At 44.6% G+C, this 27,882-nt stretch overlaps 1 protein-coding gene across 2 annotated transcripts; it reads right to left on the bottom strand.

The window, feature by feature from the left end:
• Window positions 1–8,955: 8,955 nt before the first annotated feature.
• LOC129841201 (protein suppressor of hairy wing-like) lies at window positions 8,956–26,864 on the bottom strand. Of its 2 annotated transcripts, XM_055909366.1 has the most exons (7): window positions 26,354–26,864; window positions 25,835–25,965; window positions 25,464–25,634; window positions 22,441–22,605; window positions 22,030–22,141; window positions 20,892–21,649; window positions 8,956–11,695 (listed from the first exon to the last, which is right to left on the bottom strand). In XM_055909366.1, the coding sequence occupies exons 1-7, from the start codon at window positions 26,640–26,642 to the stop codon at window positions 11,411–11,413; spliced, it is 1,911 nt and encodes a 636-aa protein (XP_055765341.1). In that variant the 5' UTR covers window positions 26,643–26,864; the 3' UTR covers window positions 8,956–11,410. The 2 variants fall into 2 exon arrangements, with proteins under 2 accessions (XP_055765341.1, XP_055765340.1); XM_055909365.1 differs by lacking the exons at window positions 20,892–21,649; window positions 22,030–22,141; window positions 22,441–22,605; ... (1 more) ...; window positions 25,835–25,965; window positions 26,354–26,864 and adding exons at window positions 13,322–13,452; window positions 18,620–19,083 and having other exon boundaries at window positions 8,956–12,610.
• Window positions 26,865–27,882: the final 1,018 nt, after the last annotated feature.

Raw genomic sequence — 27,882 nt, 5'->3', positions numbered from 1 at the left:
CCAAGTACTTCTTTGCAGCTGCCACCACATCTATTTTCTGTGGTACAGTTGATAACCATGGCTATGAATGCTAAGTAGCCAACCTTACTGAAGCACAAATGTGTATCACTCTATATTACTACTCACCCTTGACCCATCATCCTCTACTCTCTTCATTGCCTCAGCATACGACACCTTCTGTTCTACTCTGACAACCTCAACCAGTCTCTCTCGCACTAAGGCACTTCTGATCCCCAGCAACATGGGAACCCCCATAATTGATACTAACATTCCTTCGGCCCATGCCCTCCTGCTCACTTCTCGGAAATCTACCTCCTACACACTGCTGCTGCAACATGACCATAAGCTTGGCATCTGAAACACTTTAGTGGGTTCGGCTCAAAAGCTCTCACGGGATAACTGACATATTCTAACATGACTTTGTTAGGTAAAGACTCAAAAGGACAGACAGTGTCAGCGTAGCACCAAACGGCGGGCGTCACAGACAAAGGGAATCTTCCATTTCAGTTTCTCCACCTCAACACTTAATGCCACCCCAGTAATAACTCCTTTCAAAGGCACCCTGCTCCAGAGAGCAAATCAAGTCACGGGTCTTGTCCCGAGGTGCGTTCTGCGAAGTGCCCTCTTCCTCAGAAAGGGAAGAAACACTGAAAATCATTAAGTCTTCCGGCGCCGAGCGAGATGGCTGCCTCGCTTCGCGTTCCTTGGAAAATATGCAGTATTTTGTTTTTCTATGTGTTATTTCTTACATTGGTACCCCGGGTGATCTTAGATTTCATTACATACAGCCGGGAGGAACTACTGAATATACGATTAACGTCAACTAACCACCGTTCCTACCAGGAATATGACTTTCCCGAAACGGATCCAGTGTCTTGCCTTCCACCCAATACAATGGACCTGATCCCAGCCGGCGAAGCTACACGACGCCGAAAAAGGGGCAAACGTAGCGGTCTCCTGGCCAGGCTTCGGAGACGAGCACATCGCGCTCCACTCCCTAGCATACTACTCGCCAATGTCCAGTCTCTTGACAATAAGGTCGATGAAATCCGAGCACGGGTAACATTCCAGAGAGACATCAGGGATTGCAACGTGCTCTGCTTCACGGAAACATGGCTAACTCAAAAGACGCTAACGGAGTCGGTGCAGCCAGCTGGTTTCTTCACGCATCGCGCAGACAGAAACAAACATTTTTCTGGTAAGAAGAGGGGCGGGGGGGTATGCCTCATGATTAACGAGACGTGGTGTGACCATCATAACAACACTCAGGAACTCAAGTCATTCTGTTCACCTGATCTAGAACTCCTCACAATCAAATGTAGACCGCATTATCTACCAAGGGAATTCTCTTCGGTCATAATCACAGCCGTATATATTCCCCCGCAAGCAGACACATCGATGGCCCTGAACGAACTCTATCTGACTCTCTGTAAACTGGAAACCACACACCCTGAGGCTGCATTCATCGTAGCTGGGGATTTTAACAAGGCTAATCTAAAAACAAAACTCCCTAAATTCTATCAGCACATCGATTGTCCGACCAGGGCTGGCAGAACTCTGGACCATTGTTATACTAACTTCTGCGACGCATATAAGGCCCTCCCCCACCCTCCTTTCGGAAAAGCTGACCACGACTCCATTTTGTTGATTCCAGCCTACAAACAGAAATTAAAACTACAAGCTCCCGTGCTCAGGTCTGTTCAACGCTGGTCCGACCAATCTGAATCCACGCTTCAAGACTGCTTCGATCACGCGGATTGGAATATGTTCCGCACGGCGTCCAACAACAACATTGAAGAATATGCTGATTCGGTGAGCGAGTTCATTAGGAAGTGCATTGACGATGTCGTACCCAGAGCAACGATTAAAACATTCCCAAACCAGAAACCGTGGATTGACGGCAGCATTCGCGTGAAACTGAAAGCGCGAACCACTGCTTTTAACCAGGGCAAGGTGACCGGAAACATGACCGAATACACACAGTGTAGCTACTCTCTCCGCAAGGCTATCAAACAGGCTAAGTCCCAGTACAGAGACAAAATTGAATCGCAATTCAACAGCTCAGACACAAGGGGTATGTGGCAGGGTCTACAGTCTATCACGGATTACAAAAAGAAAACCAGCCCCGTCGCGGACCAGGATGTCTTGCTCCCAGACAGGCTAAATACCTTTTTTGCCCGCTTTGAGGATAATACAGTGCCACTGACACGGCCCACTACCAAAACCTGCGGGCTCTCCTTCACTGCAGCCGAGGTGAGTAAAACATTTAAACGTGTTAACCCTCGCAAGGCTGCAGGCCCAGACGGCATTCCCAGCCGCGTCCTCAGAGCATGCGCAGACCAGCTGGCTGGTGTGTTTACGGACATATTCAATCAATCCTTAGCCCAGTCTGCTGTTCCCACATGCTTCAAGAGGGCCACCATTGTTCCTGTTCCCAAGAAAGCTAAGGTAACTGAGCTAAACGACTACCGCCCCGTAGCACTCACTTCCGTCATCATGAAGTGCTTTGAGAGACTAGTCAAGGACCATATCACCTCCACCCTACCGGTCACCCTAGACCCACTCCAATTTGCTTACCGACCCAATAGGTCCACAGACGACGCAATCGCAACCACACTGCACACTGCCCTAACCCATCTGGACAAGAGGAATACCTATGTGAGAATGCTGTTCATCGACTACAGCTCAGCATTTAACACCATAGTACCCTCCAAACTCGTCATCAAGCTCGAGACCCTGGGTCTCGACCCCGCCCTGTGCAACTGGGTCCTGGACTTCCTGACGGGCCGCCCCCAGGTGGTGAGGGTAGGTAACAACATCTCCACCCCGCTGATCCTCAACACTGGGGCCCCACAAGGGTGCGTTCTGAGCCCTCTCCTGTACTCCCTGTTCACCCACGACTGCGTGGCCATGCACGCCTCCAACTCAATCATCAAGTTTGCGGACGACACTACAGTGGTAGGCTTGATTACCAACAACGACGAGACGGCCTACAGGGAGGAGGTGGGGGCCCTCGGAGTGTGGTGTCAGGAAAATAACCTCACACTCAACGTCAACAAAACAAAGGAGATGATTGTGGACTTCAGGAAACAGCAGAGGGAGCACCCCCCTATCCACATCGACGGGTCAGTAGTGGAGAAGGTGGAAAGTTTTAAGTTCCTCGGTGTACACATCACGGACAAACTGAATTGGTCCACCCACACAGACAGCGTTGTGAAGAAGGCGCAGCAGCGCCTCTTCAACCTCAGGAGGCGGAAGAAATTCGGCTTGTCACCAAAAGCACTCACAAACTTCTACAGATGCACAATCGAGAGCATCCTGTCGGGCTGTATCACCGCCTGGTACGGCAACTGCTCCGCACACAACCGTAAGGCTCTCCAGAGGGTAGTGAGGTCAGCAGAACGCATTACCCGGGGCAAACTACCTGCCCTCCAGGACACCTACACCACCCGATGTCACAGGAAGGCCATAAAGATCATCAAGGACAACAACCACCCAAGCCACTGCCTGTTCACCCCGCTATCATCCAGAAGGCGAGGTCAGTACAGGTGCATCCAAGCAGGGACCGAGAGACTGAAAAACAGCTTCTATCTCAAGGCCATCAGACTGTTAAACAGCCACCACTAACATTTAGCGGCCGCTGCCAACAAACTGACTCAGCTCCAGCCACCTTAAAAATGGGAATTGATGGAAATTATGTAAAAATGTACCACCAGCCACTTTAAACAATGCCACCTAATATAATGTTTACATACCCTACATTACACATCTCTTATGTATATGTATATACTGTACTCTATATCATCTACTGTATCTTGCCATCTTATGTAATACATGGACCACTAGCCACTTTAAACTATGCCACTTTATGTTTACATACCCTACAGTACTCATCTCATAGGTATATACAGTACTCTATACCATCTACTGCACCTTGCCTATGCCGTATGTACCACCACTCATTCATATATCTTTATGTAGATATTCTTTATCCCTTTACACTTGCGTGTATAAGGTAGTAGTTGCGGAATTGTTAGATTAGATTACTTGTTGTTATTACTGCATTGTCGGAACTAGAAGCACAAGCATTTCGCTACACTCGCATTAACATCTGCTAACCATGTGTATGTGACTAATAAAATTTGATTTGATTTGATTTGAGCTACCTTCACCGATTTAACAGTACCCAAATAATTTTTGCCTGAGACGACATATGGTTCAGCCAAAAGGCAGGGATCCACTTTCTCCAAAAATGTCACTCCATCTGGGACCGAATCATACTTTGCATGATCATCGGGGCGAGGCTTGGACTCTGAGGTCTTCATCACACCTGCCCCCGCAGGTAATTCATCCTCACTCTCGTCAGGTTAAATTTCTGAGCCATCAGAAAAAGCAGAGTACGGTTTGTACTTGCCATTCTTCCTCAACACACATCTTCCAACTACACTCGTCTTTTCTTCCTAGCTGTCCATAACCACATCTCTCTGTTCACAACGCTCATGCCGCACCTTCATCCGCTGTATTGTTTACAGAACACGCGCTGATGGCCTTTCTCCAATACCCAACATCTGTTCCTTATCCCAATTTACGCGTCTGGTAATCTCTGGCCTCTCCCAATTGGGATTGTTACCTGCTGTTCCTTTTGCTTATTTTGCACGTGTTAATTTCATTTGACAGCTGACATAACAAGGAATTGCCAAAGAGCCACTATTCACTTCCGTTTACTTATTCTTAAAATTTGTATTGTCGGATTGCAACTAGTGATGTGCATTTCGAACGATTCGTTCTTTTTTAACAACTCTTTTAACTGACTCGAGAGTCATGATTTGTTTTTCTGAGTGACTCGTTCATTTGACCGGCTAGTGCTGGTCGCAATGAGTTCTACAGTATGATTACTACACGCTTCTCCGGCTCAGCGGCTCCAGCGAATTGCAACTGAGAAAATAATCAATCCATTGGCTAATTTGTCAAGTTTCACTTATTTTTTTAGCTAGTCTGTACAACAACAAAAAACTGACCATTTTATAAATGGTATAACTGTGTGATAAACAAGTTCCTTGAACTTTCATATCTATTTTGTTGTGCTGTTTAATTTGTATTGGTGTTTTGTGTCCGATGCGTGGTGTCTTCCATATCATTTGCGGTGTGCATCATGAGCAAAGTCATTGTAGCCTATAATTTCAATTCCCCTGTGAAAACCATGAGCATGGGACTTGGCTTTGCTATACCGCAGCCTACCAAAGGTTGTACCGTGTCCATTACAGCGTAGAAAGACGCCTCTCCAATTTACGGAATATACCAAAGCATTGGCCATAACAATAAATGGTGAAGTGAATGATACTCGTTTCTCCTATCCATCTGTGGCTAAGTTTTTCCTAAATGCTTATGACAAACCCAGCTCCAACCATATTCCAGACAGCTGGACTATTCCCAAACCCTATCCCCATATTACAACCCAACCCCATCCCCATATTTGTTTATCTGCTATTTTGCACACCCGTTTTTCTACTTGCACGTCCCATCTGCACATATCACTCCAGTGTAAATTGCCAAATTGTAATTACTTCGCCACAATTAGCCTATTTATTGCCTTACCTCCTTACTTCATTTGCACACACTGTATACAGATTTTTTATATATTTTGTGTTATTGACTGTACGTTTGTTTATCCCATGTGTAACTCTGTTGTTGTCGCACTGCTTTGCTTCATCTTGGCCAGGTCACAGTTGTAAATGAGAACTTGTTCTCAAGTGGCCTACCTAGGTAAATAAAGGTGACATTTTTTAAATTCTAAAAACTTTAATACTAATTAAACAGTCCTCACCTTGAATTTCAAATCACAACCTCTTGATTCACGGTACGCCAATCTTCCTGCTACGCCACAATGTCTATGTCACATATCGGTTAATCAGAGTATTCTCATCATTGATTAGATGTATTTATTTCAGCAATATAAGGCCTTTCAGTATAATTGTCTAATGTTGGTGGGGCATGTTAACCCGATTTAATGATACTGCTGAATCACTTTGAGATCTGTTCATGTTTTTCTTGAGTGAACTTTAACAGAGCTGAGATTTACTTCAAAGTGCATTCACCCTATTGCTTATAGCCGTACACCTATCAAGTTGTTTCAGCTCTCCACAAGTGCCTAGAGAGGAGAGAGTAGGGTTTCTTTGCTGCTTGCATTTGCTGTTTGTTTTGGTTGTGTTTCAGATTATATTGTGCCCAGTAGAAATTAATGGTAAATAATGTATTGCGTCATTTTGGAGTCACTTTTATTGTAAATAACAATAGAATGTTTCTAAACGCTTCTAAATTTAATGTGGATGCTACCATGATTACAGATAGTCCTGAATGAATTGTGAATAATGATGAGTGGGAAAGTTACAAGTTACATATACCCCCAAGACATGCTAACCTCTCACCATTACAATAACAGGGAAGGTGAGCATTTTAGGGGGGTTATGATATTTGTGCATCTAACTCTCACTCATCATTATTCACGAATCATTCAGGATTATCCTTAATCATGGTAGCATCCACATGAATATTGAAGTGTTAAGAACATATTCTATTCTTATTTACAATAAAAGGTGACTCAAATTACACAATACATGATTTACCAATCATTTCTATTGGGCAGAAAATAATCTGAAACAGAACCCAAACAAACAGCAAATGCATCCAACATGTTTGTAGAGTCACAAGCTTTAAGTAATCATTGCACGCTAGGAATATGGGACCAAATACTACACTTTTGACTACTTTAATACACATTCAGTTGAAGTCAGAAGTTGTGGCGTACAGCATTAGCATCAAATAGCCCCCGTGATATGCAACTTTTCAGGGAAGTTAGGAACCAATATACACAGGCAGTTAGGAAAGTGAAGGCTAGCTTTTTCAAACAGATATTTGCATCCTGCAGCACAAACTCCAAAAAGTTTTGGGACACTGTAAAGTCAACAGCCCTGCACCCCCCACAGCAACTTGCCCAAGCCTCCCACATTTCTCCTTCACCCAAATCCAGATAGCTGATGTTCTGAAAGAGCGGCAAAATCTGGACCTTTACAAATCAGCAGGGCTAGACAATCTGGACCCTCTCTTTCTAAAATTATCAGCCAAAATTGTTGCAACCCCTATTACTAGCCTATTCAACCTTTCTTTCGTATCGTCTGAGATCCCCAAAGATTGGAAAGCTGCCGCGGTCATCGCCCTCTTCTAAGGGGGAGACACTCTAGATCCAAACTGCTACAGACCTATATCTATCCTACCATGCCTTTCTAAGGTCTTCGAAAGGCAAGTTAACAAACAGATCACCGACCATTTCGAATCCCACCGTACCTTACCGTACCTTATCCACTATGCAATTTCCGAGCTGGTCATGGGTGCACCTCAGCCACGCTCAAGGTCCTAAACGATATAATAACCGTCATTGATAAGAGACAATACTGTGCAGCTGTATTCATCGACCTGGCCAAGGCTTTCGACTCTGTCAATCACCACATTCTTATCGGCAGACTCAACAGCCATGGTTTCTCAAATGACTGCCTCGCCTGGTTCACCAACTACTTCTCAGACAGAGTTCAGTGTGTCAAATCGGAGGGCCTGTTGACCTCTGGCGGTCTCTAAGGGGATGCCACAGGGTTCAATTCTCGGGCCGACTCTTCTCTGTATACATCAATGGTGTCGCTCTTGCTGCTGGTGATTCTCTGATCCACCTCTATGCAAACAATACCATTCTGTATACATCTGTCCCATCTTTGGACACTGTGCTAACTAACCTCCAGACGAGCTTCAATGCCATACAACTCTCCTTCCGGGGCATTCCAACTGCTCTTAAATGCAAGTAAAACTAAATGCATGCTCTTCAACCGATCGCTGCCTGCGCCCGCCCGTCCAGCATCACAACTCTGGACGGTTCTGACCTAGAATATGTGGATAACTACAAATACCTAGGTGTCTGATTAGACTGTAAACTCTCCTTCCAGACTCACATTAAGCATCTCCAATCCAAAATTAAATCTAGAATCGGCTTCCTATTTCGCAACAAAGCATTCTTCACTCATGCTGCCAAACATGCCCTCGTAAAACTGACAATCCTGACGATTCTTGACTTCGGCGATGTCATTTACAAAATAGCCTCCAACACTCTACTCAGCAAATTGGATGCAGTCTATCACAGTGCAATCCGTTTTGTCACCAAAGCCCCATATACTACCCATCACTGCGACCTGTATGCTCTCGTTGGCTGGTCCTCGCTTCATATTCGTCGCCAAACCCAATGGCTCCAGGTCATCTATAAGTCTTTGCTAGGTAAAAACCCCGCCTTATCTCAGCTCACTGGTCACCATAGCAGCACCCACCCGTAGCACGCGCTTCAGCAGGTATATTTCACTGGTCACCCCCAATGCCAACTCCGCCTTTGAACGCCATTCCTTCCAGTTTTCTGCTGCCAATGACTGGAACAAATTGCAAATGTCACTGAAGCTGGAGACCCATATCTCCCTCACTAACTTTAAGCACCAGATGTCAGAGCAGCTCACAGATCACTGCACATAGCCTATCTGTAAATAGCCCATCCAACTACCTCATCCCCATACTGTTATTATTTTTTTGCTCCTTTGCACCCCAGTATCTCTACTTGCGTATTCATTTTTTGCACATCTATCACTCCAGTGTTTAATTGCTAAATTGTAATTATTTCACCACTATGGCCTATTTACTTACCTCATTTGCACACTGTATATAGACTTTTTTCCCCTCTATTGTGTTATTGACTGTATGTTTGTTTATTCCATGTGTAACTCTGTGTTGTGTCGCACTGCTTTTCTTTATCTTTGCCAGGTCGCAGTTGTAAATGAGAATTTGTTCTCAACTAGCCGACCTGGTTAAATAAAAAAACGTTTCACAATTCCTAACATTTAAACCCAGTAATTATTCACTGTTTTAGGTCAGTTAGGATCACCACTTTATTTTAATAATGTAAAATGTCAGAATAATAGTGGAGAAATCTTTTATTTATTTCATCACATTCCCAGTGGGTCAGAAGTTTACATACACTCAATTAGTATTTGGTAGCATTGCCTTTAAATTGTTTAACTTGGGTCAAACGTTTTGGGTAGCCTTCCACAAGCTTCCCACAATAAGTTGGGTTAATTTTGTCCCATTCCTCCTGACATAGCTGGTGTAACCGAGTCAGGTTTGTGTGCCTCCTTGCTGGAAACATGCTTTTTCAGTTCTGCCCACAAATTATCCTGTGGGATTGAAGTCAGGGCTTTGTGATGGTCACTCCAATACCTTGACTTTGTTGTCCTTAAGCCATTTTGCCACAACTTTGGAAGTATGCTTGGGGTCATTGTCCATTTGGAAGACCCATTTGCGACCAAGCTTTAACTTCCTGACTGATGTCTTGAGATGTTGCTTCAATATATCCACATAATTGTCTCATGATGTCATCTATTTTGTGAAGTGCACCAGTCCCTCCTACAGAAACGCACCCCCACAACATGATGCTGCCACCCCCGTGCTTCACGGTTGGGATGGTGTTCTTCGGCTTGCACGCTTCCCCCTTTTTCCTCCAAACATAACGATGGTCATTATGGCCAAACAGTTCTATTTTTGTTTCATCAGACCAGAGGACATTTCTCCCAAAAATATTATCTTTGTCCCCATGTGCAGTTGCAAACCGTAGTCTGGATTTTTATGGCGGTTTTGGAGCCGTGGCTTCTTCCTTGCTGAGCGGCCTTTCAGGTTATGTCGATATAGGACTCATTTTACTGTGGATATAGATACTTTTGTACCGGTTTCCTCCAGCATCTTCATAAGGTCTTTTGCTGTTGTTCTGGGATTGATTAGCACTTTTCGCACCAAAGTACGTTCATCTCTAGGAGACAGAACGAGTCTCCTTCCTGAGCGGTATGACGGCTGCGTGGTCCCATGGTGTTTATACTTGCGTACTATTGTTTGTACAGATGAACGTGGTACCTTCAGGCATTTGGAAATTGCTCCCAAGGATGAACCAGACTTGTGGAGGTCAACAATTTTTATTCTGAGGTCTTGGCTGATTTCTTTTGATTTTCCCATGATGTCAAGCAATGAGGCACTGAGTTTGAAGGTGCATCCACAGATACACCTCCAATTGACGTCAATTAGCCTATCAGAATTTTCTAAAGCCATGACATAATTTTCTGGAATTTTCCAAGCTGTTAAAAGGCACAGTCAACTTAGTGTATGTAAACTTCTGACCCACTAGAATTGTGATACAGTGAAATAATCTGTCTGTAAACAATTGTTGGAAAAATTACTTGTCATGCACAAAGTAGATGTCCTACCTACTTGCTAAAACTATAGTTAACAAGAAATGTGTGGAGTGGTTGAAAAAAATGTTTTAATGACTCCAACCTAAGTGTATGTAAACTTCCGACTTTAACTAAGTGAATTTGTACCAATACGTTGGTCCCATAAAATGGGAGGGCTATGTACAAAAAGTGCTGTAATTTCTAAACCTTTCCCTCGGTATGGATGAAAATACCCTCAAATTAAAGGTGACAGTCTGCACTTAAACCTCAGACATTGTATCATTTCAAATCCAAAGTGCTGGATTACAGAGCCAGACCAACACAAAATGTGTCACTGTCCCCATACTTTTGGAGCTCACTGTATACAATGTAGAACAAACATGTCATTGACAAACTCATTTTAATTGAATCAGATACGTGTGATGTAACTGTTGCCAAATAATGACATTAACATACACTGAGTGTCCAAAACATTAGGAACACCTTCCTAATATTGAGTTGCACCCCCTTTTGGACTCTCCAAGATGTCGAAAGCATTCCACAGGGATGCTGGCCTATGCTGACTTCAATGCTTCCCACAGTTGTATCAAGTTGACTAGATGTCCTTTGGGTGGTGGATAATTCTTGATAGACATTGGAAACTGTTGAGTGTGAATAACCCAGCAGCGTTGCAGTTCTTGACACAAAACAGTGCGCTTGGCACCTACTACCATACCCCGTTCAAAGGCACTTAAATCTTTTGTCTTGCCCATTCACCCTCTGAATGGCAGTGGCACACAATCCATGTCTCAATTGTCTCAAGACTTGAAAATCATTAATTACCCTGTCTCCTCCCCTTCATCTACTCTGATTGAAGGGGATCAGCAAGTGACATCAATAAGGGATCATAGTTTTCACCTGGTCAGTCTGTTATGGAAAGAGCAGGTGTTCCTAATGTTTTGTACGCTGTGTAAATATGCTGTCTCTATCACACAATGTCTGTATGCAATATTCTACCCTGGAATATTCAACGCTGAAATCTATCTGCAGACAACAATGAAAATGCATCTGTCTTTAATGCAGAGTTTGAGCTAAAGGTCAGAAATTATCGAGTGGAATGGTTACTTTCTATGTTATAGAGTGGAATGGTTTTTCTCCTGGTGTATCCTGAGGTAGCTCCTCTCTGAGAACCTTTTCCCGCAGTGCGTACAGGCGAATGGCTTCTCTCCCGTGTGGACCTTCAGGTGCATCTTCAGGTGGTCCTGGCGAGAGAACCTCTTCTCACACTGGGGGCAGCTGTAGGGTTTCTCCCCTGTGTGGATCCTCTGGTGCCTCTTCAGGTCACCAGCCTGGGCAAAGTGCATGTGACACTGGGTACAACTGAAGGGTTTCTCCCCCGTGTGGAACCTCTGGTGGATCTCTACTTTTTGGGTGCAGCTGAAGCCTTTGTTACAGAACATGCAGAGGAACCGTTTACCCTTACTACTGCCTGATGTTTCTCCCCCTCCCTGAGCCTGGGCTCTAGCCCTGTAGAAAAGGAAGCGGCCGTGTGAATCGGAAGGCCCCATCGACGTGGACACTGGGTCGCGATCCCTGAACGCGTGTAAAGGAGAATGGGTAGAGCCATTTGGATTTCTCTCTAACCTTTCCCTGTAATTTAAGAAATCTCTGCCCTGTGAGTGTCCATCTCCTAGGTGATTATCTGCATTCCATGTGGGAGGAACGTCACCCTCCACTTTTGTAGTCACTTCATCTATGACCAGACCCTCCCCTTTCTCATCTAGGCGCCCTTCAGAGTATACACTACTACTGTACTGGTTCCAGTCCCGTCTAGACAGATCAGCCTGTGTCTCTAAACCCAAGAGCATGTTTCCAGGGTCCATCTCTGTAGTGTAAGAACAAGACAGAGCATCACTGCCAGTGGCTAACGTGTCACCATCTCCATGGGAATGAACTGTCCTTTGGCTATGTTGAAATACCGGTAAATACTCTGAGCCAGGAGCAGGAGGACAGCCCAGTGGCCCCAGCCCCAGTCTCTCTGAGTCTGATCTGTGGTCAGATCCTGTGTGTAACAGCCTTTGTGTTACAGTTAAAGTCTTGATGTCTGTCTCTGACTTGAGGACTGCATTCGGCGTTCCACTGACCTCCGCGATTCTGCTTCGGGTCCAGAGTTGCGCTGGGGCAATGGTATGGTCTACCGTGGCTACAGGGGGCGCTCCAGCTGCTTCTCCAGTCTGGATGTCCCTGCTGTGCCCTCGGTCCTCCTCTCCTTCAGGCCTCTCCTGCTTGACCAGAGACAATCCTTCAGGAACTGCAGCCTCTGTATCTGCAGACTGACACAAGAAGAGAGGAGGTTATTACCGGTACATGAGTAGAATTGGATAACAATGTCGTAGGGAAGTCTCACAAGCCCCCCTATGGCAGATAAATCAGGATGTGCATGTAAGCAAGTGAATAGCTGAGGGGAGCCTTTCTGAAATATCCCCCGAGATCCAGCAATACATTTTTGTCCTTTCTAATGGGTACTTGTTTTTTTGATGTAAGGCCATACATGCCGCTGTGTTAGTTCCTGTTGTACCTTTGAGAGGACATTCTGGGCTTTTCAATGATATCACGTGTGGGTGTGTCACCATCATTTTTTCTTTATGGTTCTTCAAAATGGCTACCATTACAATTAACACATTTTATGGTAAGTGTGTGTAATTTTTGTGAGTTTAATATTCAAATTGTTTCTAATAGGTAAATATCTAAGGAATAGTTTGAGTTTATGGCAGTTTAATCATTTTTTCATTATTAAATAAGATCTAAATAGTTCATATTTACTACCATTTACTAATGGCCACTACAGTGCACATACTATAGAAATCTATAGATATTTTTTCACCCTAAACTTTTGTGATGCAAAAATATGAATAATTCCCTAAACTTTTTGTGCTGGGTTTCATGTAAGCAAGTGAATAGCTGAGGAGAGCCTTTCTGAAAATAAACTGGCCACATTTGATTTACAAAGTAACACATTTTTTCTGCAACACTATTACACTAACCTCTATCATGATAACGTGCTGGGTTGAGGTTCCATTCCCCTCATCAACAGTGATTGATTGGTCATCTCTCCACGCGTTGTGTCCCGCTGGCTTCACAAAACTCCTGTGGCCTCTAGTGAGATGTCCTTCACCTGAGAGAGTGATTGGGGGAAAAGAGGTGGTAAGGTGAGCTACTGTCAATGCTCAACAGTATATTTATTGACACTGTCTAGAATTGGCTAGGATATAAGGTAACACTTGTCATAACGTCTTGATATACTATTTATTAATTGATGTATCACATTGTTTTCATTAAGTAAATAATAGGAAATGCAGTAAATAAAGAATCTGGTTAGAATATGATTGTGTCTGCGTGCAAGATAGCTAAGTAATGCGGGGACATGGTTGGGGAGTAACAGATTACATTTAACTGATAAAGAAAACTCTTTACCAGCAAAAATATTATCAGATGAGTTACTTTTGGAAAAACTAGATGATTACTTCTAGGATTACTTTTAAATTCAGAAAGGATGTTTACGAAATACTAAGCGAGTCTGACCACAAGTCAGAGACCACTATGATGGCACACCAAATCCGTTTTCCTGCAATCCTTCAAAGTGCAGGAATAAGTTTATGTAGGCTATAGTGCAAGCTACTGTATGTCTTCCAATGGTGCAACTTCTGTCGGCATCAAAGATTATACAAACAACGTGGATAAATCCCTGGAGGTAAGGACGACAAGGGAAATGGCACCGCAATGAATAGTACTGCAATGGAGCGCTGCCGTTTTCTCCTGACCAATTCAGCTATTTTTGCGTGGTTTTTGCGCTGATCTTAGACCTGCAATATGTAACTTTTTGGATGGCTCAACCAAATTCAGGACATACTGCTAACCCCGGAACAGGCCCTAATCCCCAAGACTTGGAAAAGACTGCTTAAGAGAGAAATAATCTGCCACTACTCTCTGTTCTATTGGCGAACGTATAATCACTGGAGAACAAACTGGACGAGCTCCGTTCAAGACTATCCTATCAACGGGACCTGAAGAACTGTAATATCCTATGTTTCTCGGATTCGTGGCTGAACAAGTATGGTTTTTCTATGCATCGTCAAGACCGTACAGCAGCGTCGGGTAAGGTTAGGGGGGAGGGGTGTGTTAACAACAGCTGGTGTGGAATCTCTAATAATAAGGAAGTCTCAAGTTTCTGCTCGCTCAAGATAAAATACCTCATGATAAACTGTAGGCCATACTATTTACCAAGAGAGTTTATCTACATTTCCCTAGCTGTTTATTTACCACCACAAACCGAAGCTGGTACTAAGACCGCTAAGACAAGCTGTATAGGGCCATAAGCAAACAAGAAAATGTTCATCCAGAGGCGGCGCTTCTAGTGGCCAGTGATTTTAATGTAGGGAAAGTGAAATCAATTTCTACCAGCAAGTCACCTGAGCAACTAAAGGAGAAAACTCTAGATCACCTTTACTCCACAACACAGAAATGTATACAAATCTCTCCCTCGCCCTTCATTTGGAAAATCTGACCATAACTCTATCCTCCGGATTCCTGCTTACAAGAAAAACTCAAACAGGGAGTACACGTGACACGCTCAATAAGGAAGTGGTCCGATGAAGCGGATGCTAAGCTACAGGACTGTTTTGCTAGCACAGACTGGAATATGTTCTGGGATTCATCAAATGTCATTGATGAGTTTACCACAGTCACCGGCTTCATTAATAAGTCTGGGATGATGTGAGCCCTGTGTTGGTGTGTGTGGACCATAATAGATCCTTAGTGATGTGGACACAGGAATGAAGCTCTCGACCTGCTCCACTACAGCCCTGTCGATGTGAATGGGGGCGTGCTCGGCCCTCCATTTCCTGTAGTCCACGATCAGTCCCTATAGGCTGTTTCATCGGTGATCAGGACTACCAACGTTGTGCTGTCAGCAAACTTGATGATAGTGTTGGAGTCGTGCGCGGCCAATAACATCTGCTAAACACGTATGTGACCAATAAAATGTGATTTTAAGTGCATCGACAACGTCGTCCCCACATATCCCAACCATTAGCCATGGATTACAGGCAACATCTGCATCGAGCTAAAGGCTAGAGCTGCTGCTTTCAAGGACTGGGACACCAATTTTTATGTCTTATTCTTACCCGTATTTTTTGAAACTGCACTGTTGGTTAGGGGCTCGTAAGTAAGCATTTCACTGTAAGGTCTACCTACACCTGTTGTATTCGGCACATGTGACCTAATAAAATTTGATTTAATATAATCCGGACGCATATAAGATATCCCGCTAAGACCTCCGAGCCATCAAACAGGCAAAGCATCAATACAGAACTAGTATCGAATCCTACTGCGCCGGCTCCGACGCTCGTCGGATTTAGCAGGGCTTGCAAACTATCACGTACTACAAAGGGAAACCCTGCTGCAAACTGCCCCGGGACGTAGGCCTACAAGACGAGCAAAATGTCTTCTATGCTCGCAACACTGAACCATGCATGACAGCACCAATTGTTCCCGGACAACTGTGTGATCACACTCTCCGTAGCCGATGTGGGTAAGACCTTTTTAACTGGTTAACTTTCACAAGGCCACAGAGCCAGATGGATTACCAGGACGCGTACTTAGAGCATCCGCTGACCAGCTGCCAAGTGTCTTCACTGACGTTTTCAAACTCTCCCTGACCCAGTCTGTAATACCTACATGTTTCAAGCAGACCACCTTAGTCCGTGTGTCCAAGAATTCCCGGTAACCTGTCTAAATGACTATCGCACCGTAGCACTTACATCTGTAGCCATGAAATGCTTTGAAAGACTGGTCATGGCTCAACACCATCATCCCAGACACCCTGGACCCATTCCAATTTGCATACTGCCCCGACAGATCCCCAGATGACGCAATCTCTATTGCACTCCACACTGCCCTCTCCCATCTGGACAAGAGGAAAACCTATGTGAGAATGTTGTTCATTGACTAAAGCTCAGCGTTCAACACCATAGTGCCCTCCAAGCTCATCACTAAGCTAAGGACCCTGGTACTGAACACCTCCCCTCTGCAACTGGATCCTGGAATTCCTGACGGGCCACCCTCAGGTGGTGAGGGCAGGCCACAACACATCTGCCACACTGACCCTCAACACGGGGGCCCCTCAGGGACTCCAACACTATCATCAAGTTTGCTGACAGCACAATGTTGGTAGGCCTGATCACCGACAATGATGAAACAGCCTATAGGGAGGTCAGAGACCTGGCAGTATGGTGCCAGGACAACAACCTCTCCCTCAACATCAGCAAGACAAAGGAGCTGATTGTGGACTACAGGAAATGGAGGGCAGAGCACGCCCCCATTCACTTTGATGGGTCTGTAGTGGAGCAGGTCGAGAGCTTCATTCCTCAGTGTCCACATCACTAAGGATCTATCATGGTCCACACACACCAACACAGCCGTGAAGAGTGCACGTCAGCACCGGTTCCCCTTCAGGAGGCTGAAAAGATTCTACAGCTGCACGACTGACAGCATCTTGACTGGCTGCATCACCGCTTGGTATGGCTACAGCTTGGTATCCAACTGCAAGGCACTACAGAGGGTAGTGCGTACGGCCCAATACATCACTCGGGCCAAGCTCCCTGCCATCCAGGAACTCTATACCAGGCAGGAAGGCCCTAAAAATGGTCAAAGACTCCAGCCACCCAAGTCATCGACTGTTCTCTTGGCTACCGCACGGCAAGCGGTAACGATGCACCTAGTCTGGAACCAACAGGACCCTGAACAGCTTCTACCCTCAAGCCATAAGATTGCTAAATAGTTAATCCGGGTAGCTATTTGGTTAACTATTTAAAACTATCTGCATTGACCCTTTTTGCACTAACTTTTTGGACTCCTCATATACCCTGCTGCTACTCCTTATTATCCATCCTGTTGCCTAGTCACGTTATTCCTAGTTATATGTACATATCTACCTCAATTACTTTGTACCCCTGCACATCGGCTCGGTACTTGTAGCCATTGTATATAGTGAAGTTATTGTTACTCATTGTGTATTTTATTAGGACTTTTCTATTATTTCTCTCTGCATTGTTGGGAAGGGCCCGTGAGAAAGCATTTCACTGTTAGTCTACACATGTTGTTTACGAAACATGTGACAAATTAAATCGGATTTGATAGCAGTGGTGTCGCCTACGGGCAACACGTAGGCTTATTATTGATGTCTGCATAGCAATGTGATTCACACCTCTGCTGTGGTAGTTGTGGATGGCTGTTCACAAATGTATAGGTGTATTTTACCCCAATAATGGTTGAATTGAAGAAGTGTAGGCTAAGCTGCCTATCAATCATTGTTTATGCGACCTGTGGACAGCCAGTGAAAAATGCGCTCTTGCAACAGCTGCATAATGCGGATCCCAGCCTATGGAATAAAAGTTTGAGGGAGTTCCTCCCTTGTAAACTACTCCGTGGTATTGTGATCCACTAATACTGACAAAAATGAGTTTAATATAAGAAGACCACGCGTGGGTATTTTATTGCTCAATCTAATTCAGGCTGGTTAAAGAGATAGTGTCACCCATAGAGATCCTATTAAAAGGTATTATAATTCCTAATTCTATGGTGTCACCAACAAATACTTAAACATTAGGCCTATAACAAATGCAGCATATGGCATACATTTTTCATGTCATGCCAATAGCACTTTTTGGTACAGCTCAAAGTATGCCATTCAATGAGCAGCATTTATTTTTTTAACATTGTTTTGAAGCAATGAGCCCTCCATGACAAAAACAGAATAGGCTAATGAGTCCTTCATTTTTGGGTAAAACCATTAGACTTTGGTTTTTAATATAAATATACACTGAGTGTACAAAACATTAAGAACACCTGCTCTGTCTATGATAGACTGACCAGGTGAAAGCTATGATCCCTTACTGATGTCACTTATTAAATCCACTTCAATCAGTGTAGGAGAAGAATGATTTTTAAGCGTTGTGACATGGATTGTGTGTGTGAGCCATTCAGAGGTTGAATGGGCAAGACGACATATTTAAGTGCATTTGAACAGGGTATGGTAGTAGGTGCCAGGCGCACCGGTTTGCAAGACCTGCGACGCTGCAGGATTTTACATGTTTGAACCACCACCCAAACACGTTTGGGGAGCATTGGAGTCAACATGGGCCAACATCCCTGCGGAACCCTTTCGACACCTTGTAAAGTCCATGCACCGACGAATTGAAACTGTTCTGATGAGAGGGTCGTTAGTGTTTTGTACACTCACTGTATATGAAAGCCACGCAGCCTCTGCCTTTTGCAAAATGTACCTCTTTCTACTCCTCTGTATCGGTCGACGATCTTGACACTTCTGGGACGACTGGCGAAGACGCGCTCCCGTGACACCTTCAGTTCCAGTAGCTGTAGTTTCCTCCGCAATGCCCTGTTTTCTTTCTGGCTTTGAGTTATTTCCAAACGAAGCACTGCATAGTCGTCATCTACGAGTTTACAGAGCTCTGTCACTGCTGCATTCGCTAGCACCTCCATGACGGAGGCTATTTGAGTGTGAAAACCCATACAGTTAGCCATTGTTAGCAGCTAGCTAGCCTTACCTGGAACACCTATCAAGTCCTGTCTCTAAAGCGAATTAAACACTAAATAAGGTAAGTATAGGATGCTGTGCAGTTAAATGAGTACCAGTGTTTAATAAACTTCTAAATAAAAAACGCTAACGTGGAACTTGTACTTGGTCACTGTTTACTTCCGTTTACACTGAAGAGCAAGGATCTTATTCGCTGACGTCATAGCTCAAAGGGTGTGGTTAAATGAAAACGGGGTCTGCTTATTAGTCTCCTATTCATGATCACTATATTTCAAGCTGAGAGTAGACTTGTTTAGAAAGGACAGTGTGTTAGCAAGAATAGAGTACAAAATAATGACTTTATTCCAATCAATCACCTCAGTAAGGTAAATATTAAACTGTCCTTGTTCTAGCCTAAGTTCACAAGGTTAATGCGGGGTATTAATTGCCCTCTTACCAAGACACCCTGCATACATATCAAGCCACACCACTACGATTTCTCACCTTGGTGGACACTCCTATGTCTGATAAGGCTAGTCAGGTAGGAGAAGTTCTTTTAAAATAGTTTGCACTTGATGGGCCTCTCCTTGTTGTGAACAGTCTGGTGCGTGTTCTCATGAGCCGGCTTGTCTGCGTCCGTCCTAATACTCTGCCTCCCATGTGACCAAATGACAGCAGAGGACGTCGCCTGACCTCCCTCCTTGAGCCATTGTTTGGGTGTTGATGGGATTACGCGCTGTGTTATAGGCTAGGTACCTCTTGTGGCGAATGTCCATTCTAACCCTGTCTGTATTTGTGGGGTAACTGAGGAAGGCTAGACCCAGGTCCAGGCTTTCTATGAACCCATTCACCAGGCATTAGACAAGACCCTGAAGGAGAAGACAGACTACCACCAGGGGGTTCTCCCACCACTCTCTGTGAAGGCTGAAGCCCAGGAAGACCTGCATTGTTCATCATGGACACTGTGGTGTTTGTATCATAGGAACAGGAGGGTCTATCTCTATCAGCCCCAGGCCCTGCACTGAGACTGTGAAGAGAAGGGTCTGGGCTTTAGACTGGATCCCTGACTGGAGGCTCCGTCTCGCTGATGACCACCAGGACTGAGGTTGTTCAGTCCACCTGTCCACTGGTTGTGTTCTATGTAGTGGTTGTGGAGTCTCTGTCCCCCGTGGTTGGGTCCTGGTTCCGACTGGGGAAGGAAGAGTGACGGCTCCTGATCCGGGGAACCCTCAGAGGTCTAGTCTCTCCAACCAGTAACACCGGATATAAGCAGATCTTCATGGACTGGAGACTGCAAACAAGGATTTTACAGTAAGTTCTTTGCTGTACACACAGAAACATGACATGTTATAAAATGTTAACCACAGTCAAGTCCATCTAACACTGATTCAAGTACCTAACAATATGGAGCCATTGGATTTTTTTTATTTAAGTCTGAACTCAGTCTCTGCAATGATACAAAAATAACCAAGTCAGTCAGCACAGAGTCAATTTAGTATTTAATTTAAATAGCATAACAATCACATGTATTGCACAAAATGATACGTGACAAGTAGAATACCTTTCCTGTAAATATCAATCCAAGTTACTAATAAAGCCCTTCTTACATCAGCTGATGTCACAAAGTGCTGTACAGAAACCCAGCCTAAACCCACAAAGTTTGTCACTCTTCATCAGTGAAGCATTTTTACAGACACCATCACCATATCATCTACTCTGCCTCATCATACTCATTCTTTCGTCAGTTCACCTCATCCAGTTCCCGATACATCCAAAACCAACAGAATTAACTACAAATTAACTAGTACTACATTATATATTAATATACTCTATACATGGGCTGTGTGCATTTTCTGCTGGTGTATCCTGAGAGAGCTCCTCTCTGAGAACCTCTTCCCGCAGTGCATACAGGCAAACGGCCTCTCCCCCGTGTGGACCTTCAGGTGCATCTTCAGCTGGTGCTGGCGGGAGAATCTCTTCTCACACTGGGGGCAGCTGTAGGGTTTCTCCCCTGTGTGGACTCTCTGGTGCCTCTTCAGGTTGGAGGATTGAGAGAAACTAGCCCGGCACAGCTGGCAGCCAAATGGTTTCTCCCCCGTGTGCATCCTCTGGTGGATCTCCATCTGTTTGGGGAAACTGAAGGCTTTCCCACAGAACGAACACGGGAAGCGCTTCTCTTTGCCACTGGATCTACTGATAGCATTACTACTACTGTCATTTGTCAATGGGCTTGTGTTGCCATTTAGTGTTGAGGCACTGGCATTGTCTGAGGTCTGGTTTAACAGGAGAGTGTGAGGAGGATGAAGGCCAGGGAGTGTCGGTGTTGTCGCAGGGTCCATGTTCCAGTTGATAGATCCTATAGAATGCAGGCTGAAGGCAGCACCTGTTAGGTGGTTAAGCTGAGGTGCCATCTGTCTTTCTGAATCACAACTATAGGAGCAGGACGGAGAATAGCTAGCCAAGTCTATGTCTGTTCTCATATGGACACCTTCCCGTCCCCGCGGACCAAATCTACGCCTCGCCCTGGTGTCAGCCAGTCTGTTGTCATGGAGACTAAGTTCGGATGTTTTGTGTTCAACTGTCGGTTTCTGGTTGTGTTGAACACTGTTGTTCCCTAGCCCAGAGTTGAGGACGCTGTCCAATCCACTGGCCGCCACTATGTCGCCTCTGGTCCAGACCAGCTTGTTGATGTCATTCCCTGGGCCCTTGGCTGTATCCGTCTGGGTCTGAGAATCCAATATGGTCACCCAGTCTCCACTGTTAGCCTCCAGCCAATCACCTACAGGAAGAGGTTACAAAATAGACTTTACAAACATGGCAGAGAACTCGGGTCCAAAATGATTGGCACCTCTGATAACGCAAAAACCGGGATCAGCAAAATAGCCCCACAACATCAAAGATCCACCACCATATTTTACGGTAGGTATGAGGTACTTTTTTGCATATGCTTCCATTTTTTTATTTTTCGACACCAAATCCACCACTGGTGTACATGGCCTAATAGCTTTATTTTCAAGTCACCTGACCGTAGCACAAGCCTGAAGTTTGATAAACTGCATTGGCACTTGGATTGAAACCGGTGCTATGAGGAGGAACGAGTGTTGTGTTGGAGTGACGTTAGCTGGCTGAAAAAATGGGCTATATGCATATCTCCCTTACCTTGCTCCCCCGTCTTTAGTCCACTCAGCAGGTCAATGCTCTCTGGTCCATCCTCTATTGTCTCCTCTTTGACCAGCAGCAGATCAGGTTTCCCATCCTCCATGTCTACTGACTGTTAGAGATACAGAGTGAGAGGAAGTTGATTCAAGAAATTTGATATGAGCACCCTGCTATGGAGCATCTTCTGATTGGGCAATGAGGGATTGTTATGAGTACTATGCAAACATGTTAGTTAATTTGATTACGTGACATTCTTTTAATGGTTTAATAATTCAAAGGCATGGTCCCATACTTTAGACAAAATTAATCAAGACCTGTATCCACAAAAAGTCTGAGTAGGAGGGCTGATCTTTCCATATAATACGGGCCCTGACGTAATAACATTCAGACAGTAGTTTACAGTGGGCTCACCTCAGTGAGACTGTGTGTGGTCCTGTGCTGCTCAGCTGGTTCCTCTCTGGGTTCAGGAGGAGGTGTAGTCTGGTTGTCCTCCATGACCATGGTCCCCTCAGGGTTCCCCAGACCCTTCTCACACCCCTCCTCCTTCACCAGCAGCACCTCTGGACCCTCCTCCTCCTGGAAGAGACAGGTGATACAGATCACATAGACATACACTCCCTCAGGTACGTACACACAGATAATAAACACACTTTCAACATGGAGTGTTTACCCATCCCCACTACCTTTTGAGTACTAAACTGTAGTTACAAAATGGCTTCATTGTTGTAAAATCCATCATGGTGGACATGTGGGTAAATATGAGTCAACTATTAGAACCTCTTCTCGCAGTGGGTACTGGCCAAACTGCATTTCTCCCCTGTGCGGACCCTCTCGTGCCTCTTGAGGCTACCAGCCTCAGCAAAGCGCATGTGACACTCGGGGCAGCTGAAGGGTTTCTCCCCTGTGTGGACCCTCTGGTGGATCTCCACCTTCTGGAGGCAGCTGAAGCCTTTGCTACAGAACATGCAGAGGAACCGTTTCTCTTTACTATTGCCTGATGTGGTTCCCCCTGCCTGAGCCTGGGTTCTTGCACTTGAGTTCAATACTTGGTCGAAAAAGACACTGATGTGGACATTGGGTCGCGATCCTTGAGCGTGTGTAAAGGGGAATGGGTCGCGACATTTAGATTTGTCTCAACTTTACCTGTAATCTAAGAAATCTCGGCCCTGTAAGTATCCGTCTCCTAGGCGACTATCTGAATTCCATGTGGGAGGAATGTCGCCCTCCACTTTCAGTCACTTCATTTACGACCAGACCCTCGCCTATACTCTACTACTGTACTGGTTCCAGACCCCTCTGAACAGATCAGTCTATGTCTCTAAACCAGATGTGAGACTAAGTCACTATTATTCGAGTCACAAGCAAGTCACAACCTGAGAGTTTCACATGCTAACGTTTTAACATTTGTGGCACAAATCCCATTCAAGTCATGGGACAGATATTAGCTTTTTTCACGCATCATGTTCACATCATCTATAAGTGACTTTGTTGAGCTTTACAATCGTATGAGATACTTTTGGATGATTTGGACATGATGCGTGAAAAATGCTAATATCGGTGGCCTGTTTTGATGTTGAAAGTCTATACACATAAATACCCCACATATGTGGACTAGAGGCCACAAGCTTAATTTTGGAACAACGCCCTATAGAGTCTTGGCCTAGCTCCTCATGTACCAGTAACCTAGCAGAGCTGTTACTCCCAAATAACTTTTATGTTTAGAAGTTACTTTTTCCAACAAACCAAAGGAACCACTATGGGGAGTACGATGGCACCCAATTATGCCAATCTTTATATGGGAAGCTTAGAGCAGTGGTTCCCAACCAGGGGTACTTGGCCTATCCACAGGGAGTTACTTGGCCTATCCACAGGGAGTTACTTGGCCTATCCACAGGGAGTTACTTGGCCTATCCACAGGGAGTTACTTGGCCTATCCACAGGGAGTTACTTGGCCTATCCACAGGGAGTTACTTGGCCTATCCACAGGGAGTTACTTGGCCTATCCACAGGGAGTTACTTGGCCTATCCACAGGGAGTTACTTGGCCTATCCACAGGGAGTTACTTGGCCTATCCACAGGGAGTTACTTGGCCTATCCACAGGGAGTTACTTGGCCTATCCACAGGGAGTTACTTGGCCTATCCACAGGGAGTTACTTGACCTATCCACAGGGGGTACGAGAAGACTCATGAGACTATAGACTAACTGGTAAAATGCACACAAGGTGGTACTTCAGGGGTTCTCCGAGCAGAACAAAATTCAGTTAGTGGTACACCAACTGAAAAAGTTTGGGAATCACTGGCTTAGAGCATGATCACATCCCAACCCTGAGTAAAATCCCTTTCTATCCGTGATCAAACTATATCAACATTATATAGATGATATTGGTATTATTTGACAGGACTCCCAATGAACTTGAGATGTTCCATGAGTTTCTTAATAAGTCAAATGATCATCTTCATTTCACTGTGGACTTTGGTTACTCTAGTGTCAGCTTCCTTGACATTCAGATCACTAAAGAAAATGACACACTCGTCACCGATCTCTAAAGATAAGTCTCCCCATCAGTCAGTTTAAAACCATAACAGTCTAAGCCCTGTCTAATCCGGGAAGGGAGGGATTCTACTAAGCTATATGGAATTGTTTTAAGAAGGCCATACCAAGGATCATTTTACTATTTGATTTTGAATTTTAAGTATCCCGCAAAAATCTTAAATGATTTGATGAACAAACAAAAAATTGTGGAGCCTTACTGCTATTAGCCCACACAAACGCATTGAATAAGAGATTCACTACATTGTACAACAGTTCTAAAGGAAATTAGTTCTGAAGTGTCTGTCCTATATCTGAGAGATATAAGAAAGATCGGGAAACATTTTTGTTTTTACATGTATTTAACCCCTTATTTTTGTCACCAAACAGTCTCCATATATACTGCCATTCACTTTTTCAACTGGTACTGGGGGACCTTCAGACGGGTCCAATACCTTCAGACGGGTGTTGAGGCCTGTCGGCGTCCTAGAGCAAAACAGATGAGACTTCCACCTTTCCACTAAGGGGTCATATTAGTGTGTAGCCCAAACGTTTGGCCCCTACAGACAGAAATTGGCAGATTGGCTGTACCGACTTCAGACGAGTCCCAAGATGCTTGCGTTGAGTCTAGTCAGGCTCGAGTCCAAGTCATGTGACTTGAGTCCACAGCTGCTCTAAACCAAAGGATATGTTGTCAGGGTCCATCTCTGTAGCCTAAGAACATCACTGCCACTGGTCACCATCCCCACGGGAATGAACTGTCCTCTGGCTCTGGATGACAGCCTAGTCTCCCCAGCCCCCAGTCTCTCTGGGTCTGATCTGTGGTCAGATCCTTTAAGTAAGAGCCTGTGTGTTAGTTAGTCTTGGTGTCCGTCTCTGATTTGAGGACGGTGTTCCACTGACCTCCATGATACTGCGTTGGGTCCTGGGCTGCACTGGGGCGGTTGTGGGGTCCTCCGTGGCTGCAGGGGGCTCTCCTGCCGCACCAGTCTGGACGTCTCCGCTGTGCTGTGAGTCCTCCTCTTCAGTCATCTCCTGCTTGACCCCAGGACCTGCAGCATCTGCATCTGCAGACTGACACAAGGAGAGAGGAGGTTATTACAGGTACATGAGTTGTATTGGATAACAATGTCGTAGTGATGTCTCACAAGCTCCCCTATGGGAGATAAATGAGGATGCACAAGTATGAAAGTGAATAGCTGAGGGGAGCTTTTCTGAAATAAACTGGCCACATTTGATGTACTGTAATTTTAATGTAACAATATTCCACTAACCTCTATCATGATAATGTGCTGGGTTGAGGTTCCCCTCCCCTCATCAACAGTGATTGGTTTGTCATCTCTCCATGTATTGTGTCCTGCTGGCTTCACAAAGCTCCTGTGGCCTCCAGTGAGATGTCCTTCACCTGAGAGAGTGATTGGGGGAAAAGAAAAAGAGGTGGTTAGGTAAGCTACTGTCAATGTTCAACGGTATATTGTACACTATTGACAGTTTTGACAATGTCTAGAATTGGTAAGAATGCAAGGTAACACTTCTCAACTGATTGATATACTATTTATAGATCAATTATGTTCCATGCATCATATTGCTTACAATTAGTAAATAGGAAATACAGTAAATCAAGAATCTGGTTAGAATACGATATTGTATCTTTGTGCAAGATAGCTCAGCAAACAGGGTTATTATTGCATACTATCTAAAAACTGACCAAGACCCAATTCTGGTTAACACAAGTTACATGTGTAGAGGGGAACTAGGCGACAGGCAGGCACCCACGCCTTTGCAAAATGTACCTCTTGCCATTCCTCTGTATCCGTCGAGGATGTTGAAAGTACTGGCACGACTGGCGAGGACGCGCTCTCGCATTGTCCTCTCTGTGCGTTCCCGTGCCACCTTTAGTTCCAGGAGCTGTAGTTTCCTCCGCAATGCCCTGTTTTCTTTCTGGCTTTGAGAAATTTCCAAACGAAATACTGCATAGTCGTCGTCTACGACTTTACAAATCTCTGCCACGGCTGCATTTGCTAGAACCTCCATGATGGAGGTTATTTGAGTGTGAAAAACCATACCGTTACAGTTAGCCATTGCTAGCTAACGTCAACAACTAGCTAGCTAGACTTACCTAGATAACATATATCAACCAAGTCTTGTCTCCAACGTGAACTAAACACTACCTGAAGTAAATATTTGATGCTCTGTAGTGACATTTGTCATATTTTTGGTTCCAGTGTGTTACGTAGAAATAACAAAACCCGAACGTGGAAAGTATTGTTATTGTTCACTTCCGTATACTTCTTCTATGGTATTATGGCGGTCCGCAAACATTCATGAGATGTGCATGCCACCACCTGCTGCGTTCGCCTACTGTTCTGGAGTATAAATTCATTACACTTTTTATCTAGATTTCCATCCAATTGGCGACAGATTTCCATGCGAATATTCAAAAATGACATAAAGAAAATATGCACATTTTCCCACCAGACCAACCAGACTGATTTGTGGATAAAAATCAGTACGTGATTACTTTTTTTCTTAATTTTTCATTTAGCGAATACCAAATGTAATGTTCAAAGTGTTTCCATTGCATTTTCAACACTACCATAGATTTGGCACAAAAACTGTCAGCTTCATTAAATAGTACCCTCTAAACACCAGTCTCAACGTCAACAGTGAAGAGGCGACTCCGGGATGCTGGCCTCCTAGGCAGAGTTCCTCTGTCCAGTGTTTGTGTTCTTTTTCCAATCTTAATCTTTTCTTTTTATTGACCAGTCTGAGATGTGGCTTCTTTTTTTTCAACTCTGCCTAGAAGGCCAGCATCCCGGAGTCGCCTCTTCACTGTTGACGTTGAGACTGGTGTTTTGCGGGTACTATTTAATGAAGCTGCCAGTTGAGGACTTGTGAGGCATTTTTTTCCCAAACTAGACACTAATGTACTTGTCCTGTTGTTGTGCACCGGGGCATCACACTCCTCTTTCTATTCTGGTTAGAGCCAGTTTGCGCTGTTCTGTGAAGGAAGCAGTACACAGCGTTGTACGAGATCTTCAGTTTCTTGGCAATTTCTCGCATGGAATAGCCTTCAACTTTTTGTTTCTGGCAATTTTGAGCCTGTAATCAAACCCACAAATGCTGATTCTCCAGATACTCAACTAGTCTAAAGATGGCCAGTTTTATTGCTTCTTTAATCAGTACAACAGTTTTCAGCTGTGCTAACATAATTGCAAAATGGGTTTCTAATGATCAATTAGCCTTTTAAAATGATAAACTGGGATTAGCTAACACAACGTGCCATTGGAACACAGGAGTGATGGTTGCTGATAATGGGCCT

Source organism: Salvelinus fontinalis, chromosome 42 (assembly GCF_029448725.1).
Source record: "Salvelinus fontinalis isolate EN_2023a chromosome 42, ASM2944872v1, whole genome shotgun sequence".
NCBI lineage: Eukaryota > Metazoa > Chordata > Actinopteri > Salmoniformes > Salmonidae > Salvelinus > Salvelinus fontinalis.
The sequence above is the reverse complement of the archived record's forward strand: the minus strand, read 5'-3'. Positions and strand labels throughout refer to the sequence as shown.

Excerpts from the sequence above, each read along its gene's own strand:
- LOC129841201 (XM_055909366.1), bottom strand. The coding sequence starts at position 26,642 with ATGGCTAACTGTAACGGTATGGTTTTTCACACTCAAATAACCTCCATC. Across the intron at positions 22,606-25,463 it reads CCCAACGCAGTATCATGGAG|GAGGAGGAGGGTCCAGAGGT; the intron begins GTCAGTGGAACA and ends TGTCTCTTCCAG. Across the intron at positions 11,696-20,891 it reads ACCTGAAGAGGCACCAGAGA|ATCCACCAGAGGTTCCACAC; the intron begins GTCCACACAGGG and ends CAAAAAGTAGAG.